At 38.3% G+C, this 13,694-nt stretch overlaps 1 protein-coding gene across 2 annotated transcripts in view; it reads left to right on the forward strand.

Annotated features, from left to right (window-relative positions):
- Positions 1-13,694, forward strand: part of DCDC1 (doublecortin domain containing 1) — a 480,273-nt gene that overhangs the window by 235,622 nt on the left and 230,957 nt on the right. For both annotated transcript variants that reach the window (XM_049648784.1, XM_049648790.1), the window contains one exon: positions 10,394-10,495. In XM_049648784.1, the coding sequence (XP_049504741.1) occupies positions 10,394-10,495 (102 nt within the window). The remainder of the gene's footprint in view (positions 1-10,393; positions 10,496-13,694) is intronic.

Below are 13,694 nucleotides of genomic sequence, written 5' to 3' on the forward strand. Positions count from 1 at the left end.
CCCTTCCCTTCCCTTCCCTTCCCTTCCCTTCCCTTCCCTTCCCTTCCCTCCTCTCTCCTTCTCTCTCTCTTTCATCTTTCAACTGTTGGGGGGGGGGGGGGTGGCGGAAATGCCAGTGTATTCACCTCAACCTATTTCCTGACAGACATCTGCAGCCAGGTGTAAATCTGTGTGCAGGAAGATTGTATCTTCCTAGACCCGCTGAAGAGAAAAACTGCATCTGTATCAAAATTAGGGAAGAGCAATTGGTTGGGGCATCAGCTCCCATGCAGAGCTGGTTGTAATGAGACCAGCTTTCCTTGCACAGTCCTGACAGCCTTGAAGGTGCCCAGAGAATTGCCAGGTGGGCAGTCAGCAGGGAAAGTCCACAGGCCAGAGCTGGATTACTGTCCCAGCAGTTACCTGGACTAAATGCAACCACTGAACCTTACTGCTGTAGGCACGCTCTCTCTCTCGGGGAGATTGTCCTTCTCCATAGCAGTTAATTTGTTTTTACCTCTCAATTAGCTTTTTCACAGAGTGTTTGAGATGCTCAAGTCATTGAGATTCTCTTCCTACATATGCTCCCGTCCCCTGGATTACCCACTGACATCTATGTTAGCCCAACTCACCATGAATATTATTAAGCGTCAATTCATCATTTGAACGTAGAAATGAATACAGATTTTCTAGTAAGTGCAAATGAAGTGATATATTTACACCTACTTAAGATTCTACTTATAATTTCAATAATGTTTTATGATAAAAAATGGATTATTTATTAAATTAAAAATGTACTGCCAAAGATGGTAAACTTTTGTATAGGTTTTAGTTACCCAGCGTACTGATTCATTTATTAAAGGGAAAATTAAATTTACAGACATAGTTGATACATTTAAACAAGAAATTGAATAGCATTTAAAAACATATACTCTATCCAAAGATGAGAATATGATCTCTGAGACTGAGAATTTGGGGACATCTCATGATTTAGCTCATATTTAATCTTAAAAGTGTTCATTTTCCCCTAATAAAATATAATTTGGGGGATGTGGCTGTTTTTCTCATTTAAAAAGGCCTTATTTTCTTTGAAAAGAAATATACTGAGCCCAGGAACTTCCAAAAGCCTTTATTTACTAAGCTCTGGTATATATCATATTATACCCAACTACTGACAGGACTTACACATCTGATATTTTAATCCCAATTAAATATAATTTTACGCACTAAATTAATGTAGACAAAGTGAGATCCTTATTTCATTTCTTCTTGAAACATCCTCATGTATAAAGGGCTTATTGAAATTACTTAGCTTAGAACGTGACAGGCAAACAAATTTGCCTTGCCTCTGTCATCTAGATAATTTTGAACATTTTCTTATCTCAAATTTAGTGAGAATTGTAATTGGATACAAAGAAAATATTTTTATAGGCCCATCACCTTGTTTTGAAAATTTTACTTTGTTCATAGACACAGAAAAATGGGGTGAGAGTGAAGCTCTTTAAAAAATATTGTAACAAAACAATGAAATGTGACTTTATTTAAAAAAAAATTTTTAATGTTTATTTTTGAGAGAGCACAAATGGGGGAGGGGCAGAGAGAGGGGGACAGAAGATCTGAGGCAGGCTCTACAGTGATAGCAGCAAGCCCAATGTGGGGCTCGAACTCACAAACGGAGAGATCATGACCTGAGCCTAAACTGGCTGTTCAACTGAGCCATCCACTCACCTCACGATGAAAAGTGACTTTAAATGCATAAAAGAGGGAATGTGGGCCCACTCCCAGGTGAACTGTGAAGCCTCCAAGGGCCATTGTGCAGGTTCTCCACCCTCAGCCTCTGTTGGCCTTTCCTCCACCCCCACCTCCCAACCCCCAATTCAGACAGTCAGATACCCCATGTTCTCATTTACCACCTTGTTTCAAGATTTACTCTTTTGAAAAGGGCATGCTGTGCTTTCTTTCAGTCTAAGACGGTTTTCAAAAAAAATAGTTTTCTTAGATCAAAATTCTTTTTTGGAGTCTACTATATAAATGAAAGTAGGATCTACCCCATTTGAAGCCAGATGGTGGCGGCCTCCACAGACTCACTTATCGGGTTTGATCTCCCACTTGGGACCACAGACCCCCACTGTTGTCCTCTAAGGGGTTCCAGAGAGCAGAGATTAGAAATCACAGCATCACATAGGGGCACTTGTACCCCAATGTTTATAGCAGCACTCTCAACAGTAGCCAAATTATGGAAAGAGCCTAAATGTCCATCAACTGATGAATGGATAAAGAAATTGTGGTTTATATACACAATGGAGTACTACGTGGCAAGGAGACAGAATGAAATATGGCCCTTTGTAGCAACGTGGATGGAACTGGAGAGTGTGATGCTAAGTGAAATAAGCCATACAGACAAAGACAGATACCATATGGTTTCACTCTTATGTGGATCCTGAGAAACTTAACAGAAACCCATGGGGGAGGGGAAGGAAAAAAAAAAGAGGTTAGAGTGGGAGAGAGCCAAAGCATAAGAGACTGTTAAAAACTGAGAACAAACTGAGGGTTGATGGGGGGTGGGAGGGAGGGGAAGGTGGGTGATGGATATTGAGGAGGGCACCTTTTGGGATGAGCACTGGGTGTTGTATGGAAACCAATTTGACAATAAACTTCATATATTGAAAAATAAATAAATAAAATTAAAAAAAATCACAGCATCAAAAGATCAATAACCTATAAGGCTGAATAGTATTTCTTTTGTGGTATTTTAGTTATGACAAAGGAGAAAATATCTAACTGGAATTTCAAGTATTGACAAGTTGGTGGGAGAGATATTTTTGGGGTCAGAATCTTTTGGCTTTCACCTTAAATCCTACCCTGTATGCAGTCACCCGACTTACACCTTCTAAATGGTGGGCTCTGCTACAACTTAAAGAGGAAATTTAAAACGTCTCTCTCTCTCTCTCTTTTTTTAATGTTCACTTATTTTTGAGAGAGCCACACACAGTGCAAGCAGGGGAGGGGCAGAGACAGGGGAAACACAGAATCCAAAGCAGGTTCTAGGCTCTGAGCTGTCAGCACAGAGCCCGATGCGGGACTGGAACTCATGAACCACAAGATTATGACCTGAGCCAAAGTCGGAGGCTTAACTGACTGAGCCACCCAGGCGCCCCTAAAATGTCTGTTTTAAAATAAATTATCTTCTTAGGTATCCCTTTTCTGGGCTTAAATATAATATTATTTGATTTTTGGTCCAGATGCCATTTAGACTGATAAAGTTTAGCAATTCCATAATTTGTTTTCACTTAAGTGCGTCTTCATTTCCTGGGACTAAATATATTGGCTCCTTACCTGTGAAATACCATTTAAAGACATCTATTAGGCATTAAAACACTTTTTCTTATATGCAATATAAATATACTAATTCATTATTAAGTTTTCATTGCCTGAATCCCATAATTTTAATATTTGCTTTGTGATTATCACTTTATCTGAATATTTAAGTTAGACATGTTTACTGTTTGGTTTATAATATACATTTGAGAAAATACAGAAAATGCGAATGTTCTAAAAATTAGTAAGTCTATAAAAATGGAAGACATAACAGTACATTTATTTGATTTAATGTACATGTAATGCTAATTCAGTTAGAGTTGATTTTCTAGCTCCAAAGGTGACTTTGAATTCTGATTGGATAAAGATTTTTTTTTCACGGCTAATTAGCTTCTTACATAAGACAAGTATTTCATTTTAATTTTCCTTTTCTTTGACTTAGGTTAAAAAAAAACCTTTTACTATAAAATACATTTCTGTGCCCTTAAACTTTTTCATACTAAGTTTCATATTAGTATACTTCCTAATACTAGATAAAAGGGTGAACTTTGATATTTGTAATTAAAAACACTATAGGACTTGATTTCTAAAGATCTCCTTACCCCTTATGAGTCGAATTGCCCCACGTGAGTCATCTAACCTTTGTGAGACTTCCCTGTAAAATGTGCGGTTGCTTTGAGTATTGAGTAATTTCTGTGTGTAACTGTGCGCCATGCACTCCCGATTGCCGTGCATGTGTGTAATGGGTGCGGTGCCACACCACCAGAGTCCCCTCTTCGGGACTGAGATATCCACCCCTCAGCTGCCACAACTATATCTTTATTGGGCGGTTGCCCTCTGTGTAAAGGAGCTGCATCTCCCAAGACTAGGCCTTCATCCTGGGGGCAGGAGGCAGCCAACATCTGGTTCCCGCACAGAGCAAAGGCGTGATTGCTCCCTTGCCTCAATTCTGGCCTATGCTGAAGGGCCGGCCATTCTAGCTCTAGGGCTCCCACCAGAGGCCTCTGTTGCAACTGCATCACACTCACCTTCACCTGCCCCTTCCTGCTTTCCTCACTCCCTCAGCTGTGCTGCTTCCCAGAAGGCTCCCCAGTAAAATTCCTGAGAGTAAATCTTGGTCTCAGAGTCTGCATCCTGTGGATCACAATTTAAGCCAATGTGTAAGTTAACCTTGTTTCAACATATTTAATTATATCCACTGAAATATGCCAAGTACTTTTGTGTGGCTATTTTATATTCCTTTTCTTCACTGGACCTCTAGCAGTAAATCCTGTTACTGTACAGCCTCCCAACTTTTAGCAACACACTGCAGTGTCATTTTCTTATTATTGCCTCTTGACAGCATTGTATCCTGAGGTATTTTGAAGCCTAGGTGTTTGGCCTTCCACTCATGCACAGAAGAGCTTCCTGGGTGGTCTGCCCAGCAGTTATGGAGAGTTTGGGAACCTGCTGTTCCCCCACAGCTAGCTCTTAACCAGACTTATAGTATTAAAGGGTGGATAATGGCACTGAAGTAGGCCTTATACAGGTCCTTAAATAGGTATGATGAATGATGCTGGGCAAACCTGTCAAAGAACCACATTAGGTCAAAATTCATTCAGGTCATCTTTCCCCATAAAAGTGGAAGGTTTTTTTAGTCACTGTCTCTATAAAATCTTCACAGTAAATAAAAAGTCTTTTACTACTTCATTGGTATTTTTATGCCTTCACAAATACTACATATGAACAGTTATATTTAGTTTGGTTTCTGTCCATAGACACAGACATCATATTCAGAAATATTAGCTTAACAACAAATTTTATTTCCCAACCCTGCTAATATACAAGTAAGCAAGTAAAATTACTCAGGAACGAACAAGAGAAATGGACCATTTCTTACCATGTCCATTGTTGCTACTCTGGTTTGAACCACCATCATCCATCCACCCTTCAGATTACTGTTGCTCTCTATAGTCTACTCTCTGCCCAGGAGCCACAATGATCCTTTTAAGTTAGATCTTGTTCTTGCTCTGTTCCAAACCTTCCAAACAGTCCCCATTTCTCTTCCAATCCCTTAACCCTCTGACTTCATGTTACTTACTCTCCCTCTCTTACCACTCTGCTCCAATAACACCAGTCTTCTTGCAGTTCCCAGAACACACTGGACACATTCCTGCCTTAGTTTCTTTGCTCAAGCAGTTCCCCCTGCCTGCAATGCTCTTCTCCCAGCCTATCTGCTTGATTAACTCTCTCCCCACCAACTCTTGACTCAGATCTTTCCTCTCTTGAAGGCCTGTTCTGGTCACCTGCTTCATATGGTGTTCACCACACCCTTTGCCCTCCCTTATCCCAGGCCCTATGTCCCCTTCCCTTTATTAGATACCACTTAGCACCTTCTAACACTCTCAGAGGTGCATTTACCACACAGCTAATGAAAATTAAGCTTCAGGGTCCCTGCTTTGTGTAGGCCCCTTTCAAAACCCTAGAAGAAACATTAGCAATGAGTACACATGGCCACATGTTTCTGTAAATTTGCAAATATATTTTAACTGTAACTGGTTGAGACCATTGCCTGTTCCTAGTCCAACTTCCTCTCGGTCAAGAGTTCTCTTGTATCAAGTAGTGTTGAGGTGGCAGCAGGCATTTTTGAGGTCTGGCTGGAGAAAATTGAGTGGAGATACATTTAGTTTGAATGTAGTGGGACGTAATTAGTGTTTTACAGTCACTTCCCTGTATGGTTAAGTTAGCACTAACCATTCTGATATGGAAAGAGTTCCCAGGAAGATGGCCACTACCTGCTGGCCATTGAGTGTATTGCTTTCTGACTATGGACTAGAGTGCTTGGCATCAAAAGTGTATGAGTGGTGGAGGAGAAACATGGTGGGAAAATAATAAAGCCAACTATTTGTAGGAAATTCTTCCACATTTTATAGCTCATATTTTAAAGAACTATGATCAAGGTTTTCCAAATATGACATCAATCCTAAACATTTTTATGAAATGTCCAACAAAGTTGTGAAGCTGAGAGATTTTTCCAAACAAATAATATTTTTTTTGATTAACCATGCTAGAGGGAAGAATCATCTTCCTATTCTCCTTATAGAAAATGTTACCAAATGACCATATGAAGAGATGATCAAAGACAATTCAGCCAAAATATGTGTGTTGGGTAGTTAATTAATGGAAATATTTTGTAATGGTTTTTGCTATGTGTGAGTTTTTAGTGTATGTAAATTGTTGTGATTTTTTTTCTCTCATTTTAAGTGAATATCTTTTATCTAGTTTTATGTTTGTAATTTTGCATTCTTTTTGTTAAAGAAGGCCCACCAGTTGTATTGAAGGTCCACCAAGCTTATACGGTTTGGTGGGCCTTCTTTAACAGAAAGAATGAACAAACAGCTTTTACAGGACCTGAATGTACCCTGACCATGCTATGTGATTTCCTTACTTATTTTGTTCCTCAAAAGCAGGAATCTTAGTTCACTGGTGTATCTTTTTTTTTTTTTTTTTTAACGTTTATTTATTTTTGAGACAGAGAGACAGAGCATGAATGGGGGAGGGTCAGAGAGAGGGAGACACAGAATCCGAAACAGGCTCCAGGCTCTGAGCTGTGAGCACAGAGCCCAACGCGGGGCTCGAACTCACAGACCGCGAGATCATGACCTGAGCCGAAGTCGGCCGCTTAACCGACTGAGCCACCCAGGCGCCCCTCAGTGGTGTATCTTAAGCACCTGAGCAGTGCTCGGCACATGGTAGGTACTCAGTAAATATTTGTTGAGTGAATAAATTGATCAACAATATTACAATAAGACATTGGTGTGGGACACTTGGGTGGCTCAGTTGGTTGAGACACCAACTCTTAATTTTAGCTCAGGTAATGATCCGAGGGTCATGGGATCGAGCCCCACAGTGGGCTCTGCTCTGAGCATGGGGCCTGCTTAAGATTTTCTCTTTCCCTCCCTCTGCTCCTACCCAACCCACACGCATGCATGCACACACACTCTCTCAAAATAAATAAATAAACTTAAAAAAGGAAACATTGGTGTTAATCTAATTTAATCCTTCTTAACAAAAGTTAATATTGACATGACAGAAAGTACAAAGACTGTCGTTCATGGAAAACACTCCTTAAAACTTTTTACTTGTTGTAACTAGTCACAGAAGTAAATTCTTATTCATAGGTATTTTCTTCAGTAGTCATTAGCTACCATGCCTTTTGAGAGGATCTGGATCACTTTTTTTTTTTTTTTAAAGGTTCTATTATTTTTCTCCTTAGGACCCAAGACTCGCCTCAGCTAGCTTTTTCCATCATCCCACTCCAATGGTAGGAATTTAATTTTAGAGCTGTCAAGAGGTGAGGCCATGCAGAGAGCCACTGGGAAGCCAATACAGCGGTCAGTATTTCTTAAGCCAATGATCAGGCAGCAGTAAAATAAAAGTAGACTATTTTTTTTATTTTTCTATAGCTAGTCAATCACAGAAACTCTGCTTAGAAAGCTATCTTTGTTTAGACATTGAACAATAGAAGTAAAAATACTTCTCATGCAAAGGAAGAGAAAAAAAATAATAATTAGATTTTAGAAAAATGGGCATAGTAATAAAGATCTTAAAAATGAGAGGTAGGCCTTAGGAAAAGCAGAATCTCATAAAATTTCAGCTTAGGGAATTTTAGTTTTTATAAAAATGCAGAAAACAGTACATTACACAAGTGACTAATTGTCACACTGGCAGTTAGCTTTTTTAGTGTGTGTAAATTGTTGTGAAAGGCTTCTTTCACTTAAACACCTAAAATTTTATTTAAACCCTAAAAGATTTTTTTTTATTGCCTTTATAGAGATTTTGGAGACTAGAGCCTTTTTTTTTTTACACTTCTATTTTTACATTTATTTATTTATTTTTGAGAGACAGAGTGAGTCAGAGCACAAGTGGGGGATGGGCAGAGAGAGAAGGAGACACAGAATCCGAAACAGGCTCCAGGCTCCAGGCTCCAAGCTGTCAGCACAGAGCCCGACCTGGGGCTCGAACTCATAAACCATGAGTTCATGACCTGAGCTGAAGTCGGACGCTCAACCTACTGAGCTACCCAGGCGCCCTATTTTTTTTTTTTTTTTACACTTCTAGACCTAGAAGGGCAGACTTCTTACTGGTAGTAAAGAAAGCAGTGAGCTACTGAAGGTCTTAGATGTTGGCCAACTCCTATTTGCTCTCGCAGTTTGGCAGTTCGCTATTTTCTAGAGCATTAATTTTGTGTACTCTGATTCCACGTCTAGCAAGTCTTGACAAAGGAATGTCAATAAGTCCCCCAAACTGAACTTTTGTCAACACTAACCTTGCAGAATATATGACACCCAGAATTGAGACTATCTTTGCTAAATGTCACTATTATTTAAGAGCTCTGTTCCAGGTTACCGCCCTGAAGAGATTGTTGGGAGAGTAGGATTCTCCACCCACGTTATTTCCTGTAGGTTTGTAGGCAACAGTTGAGTTTACAAAGTTCCTTGCAAAAGTAGAGAGATTTCTTGCTCAGAATTGTGTATGTACTCAGAAAAGAAGTTTTAAAAAATCCCTGTTAGCAAAAGATGCTATAGGGTGTGGGATATCAATGTACCAAGGCTGACAGCTGCATTATCTCCACTGGACTATCAGCACAGTGAAAAGCACTGAGTAAAAAAAATCCCACAATTCTTTAACATTATGACTCATATAATATTATGAGTATATAAATAAATATATAAAATATATATAAATATATATTTATATATATAAATAATATAAATAATTATATAAATATATATTTATATATAAATAATAAATATATACATATTTATTTATAAATACATATTTATATATGAAATAAATTATATATATAAAAAAGTATATAAATAAATATATAAATATATATATATATATATATATATATTTTTTTTTTTTTTTGCTAAAGCCTAAGGAAGTGCTATTGATTCACATTATTTCCCAAACTAGGCTTGGACTAATTAAATAACTCTCAAAACTGTCTCAAAAGCAAAATCGATGGTTTTCTTTCCTTTTAAATAAGGTATTTTCCTAAATTATCTTCTCTGGAAATAGCTCTAGAGATAAATAAAATGACTACTCTGATGTGATAGGTGTATCAGAAAGGGAAGAAGAGAAATTTAGAGAAAAAATGAAATAAGAAAGGATTTAAATTATTCAGGCCTCCTTGGCCTGCTTCTATTCTTAAGAGTCTGGTGAATGGATTGGCATACCCCATGTGGGTCCTCAACATGGTCAGAGGATGGTGTTTATTCTAGTGGATCCCCTCCGTGTGAACTGGTTTGTTTGGCTACTTTTGACCAGAACATTTGCTAGCATTTTTTTCCCAGTAAGTGTTGCATAATGCAATGTTAAGAATTTTATCTCTGTTCTCAACAACTTGTTGTGCATGTGCACTTAAAATGGATGGCTTTCATCGTACTGTCATGCAATAAATCTGTCAGGTTGAATTTCCTTTTAGTAAGTCAGAAGATGAACTGAACACTTATATATTTTATTATTTTTTTTTAAAGATTTTTATTTTTAAGTAATCTCTACACCCAAGATGGGGCTTCAACTCCCAACCCCAAGATCATGAGTCACGTGCTCTACTGAGTGAGCCAGCCAGGACCCCATGAGCACTGATATATTTTAAATATAAATCAAAGATCCCTCACGTAATTGTGGCTTTATGTTTTTCAAAAGAATTAAATAAAGTGGTTAATTTGTTGCTAACTGACCTTTCTTTGGTGCTTGTCCCATTTAAGCGTCCAGTGCAGTGAGTGATTTCTCCTTTAATGTCCCCACGTTTCCTTCTATTTTAAAATGGTAGGGAATGCCAGTCAGGTTAAAGATACTGAAACTGAAAGGAGGAACAAGGGATGTTCTTATACTGTTCTAGTCCTGTTGATTTTCATTGCCAGTTACTTGCACATGTTCATAGAAACAGTCCTTGCCTTGCACAGTTCCCATATGCAGAGCTGTCAGTCGACACCATATCGTGCAAAGCCAGGAAAGCTTACCTTTATATATGTATGTATGAACATATGCATGAATGTGTATGTGCATGTATTTATTTTTAATTTTGAATGTGCTTATTTCTCAGATATTTGAAAATGGTAAAGACACTGGAGAGATCTCTGTTTGTATCAGCAAAAAAGACTTGGAGTCCAATAGCCCAACACAAACTGGTGATATGTTGGAAAAAGTGAGTTTACTGACTGGCTGTTTGTGGCTATATGTGTCTCTCAAGTTACTTGCAGTTAATTTAGACAATTACATCCTTAAAATTGTTTTGGGGAGATTAATCATTTGCTGCTCTGTAAAAATAGTCTCAAGCTTGACTTTTGAATTTCTTAGGCTCTCAGCTTTAAAACAGCATTAACTCTTGGTCTCATACTTAACAGTATCTTAACCTTCATTCTGCCTGTAGTTGGAAATCTGTCTACACTGTACTCTGGGATTGCCCTCTTGTTTACACTTTGAAAGGAAGTGACATGATATTCAGTGGAGGGTATGTTCTGGGTTGAGGGTATTTCTAAGCCCTAAACCGTAAGCAACTAGCATATAGTTAGTCTTCTCCTGTGCTCATTGCGGGCATGTCCAGATGGTTTATCTTAGGCACTCTTACCTTTGCTTATTTTCCAGACAATTGGGATGTTTCTCAGGCAGAACCAATATGTTCAGGGTCTTTATTTTGGGTCTTTGTCTTGCATAAAAGGACACTGAATACCCTGTTGTTTACAAATTGGGGTTATGCACCCAAGCATACACCAGTGTTTTGGGCTCTGTTCCTTGGCCTTTGTTTATAAACTTGCTCCTTTCCCTTCAGTTCAGCACCCTCTGACTTAATCTCTCCATGGTGGTATCCATTACCTGGCCTTTACAGTCAATCACAGGAGTTGTATAGATTTTCATCTGATCTGATCATTGGCTGGACCCAGAAGAGATAGGAAACTCTACCTGGATTGATTAGAGAGAGAAGGATCAAGAGCCTTGGTTGGTTTCTTTTTACCTTCACATCTCTGACTATATAAATCAACATTGTATAAAAGACTTCCTAGAATCCTCTACCTATTTCCCCTCTTATTTGTATTAGAAAATTTTACTTTTTGGTTTACATTAAAATTGAAGTCAGTATTTATGTTATCTTATATAGGAAGATATTATTTTATAGAAAGTTTTTGTGTTGGCTTATGGCACATTGAAACTGACCTATGCTTTGCTTTATATGCAAGTAATTCTAGGGGAAAAACTTGAATTAGGGGCACTATAAAGCTCTTTGTTAGGGAGATTCCCTTGTGGTACCCAAGGATGACTATTCCCTTGGCACGCACTTGTCTCAATCATTAGCCTAAGATGTTTCACACTCTTCTCAGGTCCTTGAACAAATTCTTATCTTATAAAGACTTGGTGATGATAGCTTTAAAGATAAATGGGTGAAGATTATCGCAACTTTTGGTTGCCATGACCCTGCCCTAGCCAATGACCTAGAGATGAAAGGCACTGAGGCCCTGACCTCCTGTAGGCTGTTGAATGTTCATCTTTGAACACCTAAAATTCAGTCTGTCACCAAGTTGAGAAAATAGAAATTGCAATGCTTCTCCTGTGAAAATGAATTTGGTTAAGTGGTCAGGTGTTCATATGCTCCTGCCACATACTCCTATTCTCTGTGTACATATTTCTTTCTTGGATCAGGCCTTAAATCTTTTATATCTTTCCCCTTTACAAAAAAAGGATGATGCTTTCAAAGCAAAATCACTGTGATTTAAAAGATGATCAGCATTACATGTTTCCTGAAATAATAGCAACTCGACCAAAAATAAGCTCAAGGGCTGAGATCACACAGAAATAAATGTAGGGCTTTGTAAAAACAATCTATAGAATTCAAAATATGTTTGTGGTTTCAACGAACAAAGCCAAAAACAATACAGATTTTTATTGTTCTATCACCTTCCCTAATCATTATTTTTAATTCAAAGGACTTGATTAGGCTGGATGAGAAACATTAACTTCAATGAAATGAAAAATGTGTCATTGTTTTCAGCCTTTCTGATGCTTAAGGGTAAAAATCTGGTCAACATAGAGGCGATGAAAACAATGGAGAGCTGATGAAGTTAGAGATGCGGTTATTTATCTCTAATTACAACAAAGCCTAAGTCTTAGGTGTTCTATAAATATGGTTGCTGATCAAAGAAAATATTTTACCCGGACAAGACTTTATAGCCAATAGGTGAGGAAACCTGGGGTATAAGGCAGGATCGCAACTTTGCCTTCTTTCGTCTAAGCTTCGGCATTTAGCTTCTCAATATACCTTCAATGCGAATTAATAGAAAGACCAAAAACCACCCTGAACAGCAGCTAAGCAAGAAAAGGCCACAAATATATCTGCCTCCCTGCCGAGATTACAGAGTAACAAGAAACTGAGAGACATAAGAACTGACAAGGGAGAGAAGAAAAGGAAGCCTGTGACAGAAGGCTCCAGGGAGAATAGAATGATGGATAGTGTGGGGTGCAGAGCAGGAAAGAGCTTAAACATTCAAACAAAGTTGATGGGTAAGGAAAAATGTCCTTTAAAATTCCATGTGCAACACAGTTAGTTAGAATTACTTTCATTTAAAGTGTGCCTTAAGTTAGAAATATCTTGATAATTTAGCAACCCGGAGCGTACGACAGAAGCAAACATTGACAATGCTATTATTTAAAATGTAAAATGGCAGCATTTCATACTTCACATTTCAATTATGGCTTACAACTTGAAAACATTTTCATAATTGAAACAGCTCACAAGCTTTTGCAAGGCTCTTAATTAAACTACATTCAAGAAGGGTTCGTCTAAGTGAATCACATAGCCTGAAAACCATGTTTATTTCTGCAATGCTATAAGTGGTGACTTGTTCTACCATTGGTTACCCGAGGTTAGTTGGGAAGGGGCAGGTTGTTGGTTGTAAACTTGAACATGCTCTGGAAGGAGCCTAACAAAATGTGCAGCTCACACAAGAAAAGCATAACCCTTATCAAAGAGGACTGTTACCATGTGTAGAAGCTAACTGCTCTTTCTGTAAGACTGTCACATCTGCTTTCAGTCCCTGTGCCAAAGGGTCAGAGCTCAATCACAAGCCTGTGGCACCCCCTGCTGGTTAAAAGCCCCTGCTCATTTTGTTACTTTACACTGAGCTAAATATTGCCATCATTTCACACTTCTTTTAACATTCTATATGAATTTAATTATCATTTGTTTGGATTCATTTGTTACAGAGTACAGACAGTTTATTATATATGTTCACGTTTTACATTATTTCTTCTTCTTCTTCTTCTTCTTCTTCTTCTTCTTCTTCTTCTTCTTCTCCTTCTTCTTCTCTTCTCCTTCTCCTTCTCCTTCTCCTTCTCCTTCTCCTTCTCCTTCT

The sequence above is a fragment of the Panthera uncia genome, chromosome D1, assembly GCF_023721935.1.
Source record: "Panthera uncia isolate 11264 chromosome D1, Puncia_PCG_1.0, whole genome shotgun sequence".
NCBI lineage: Eukaryota > Metazoa > Chordata > Mammalia > Carnivora > Felidae > Panthera > Panthera uncia.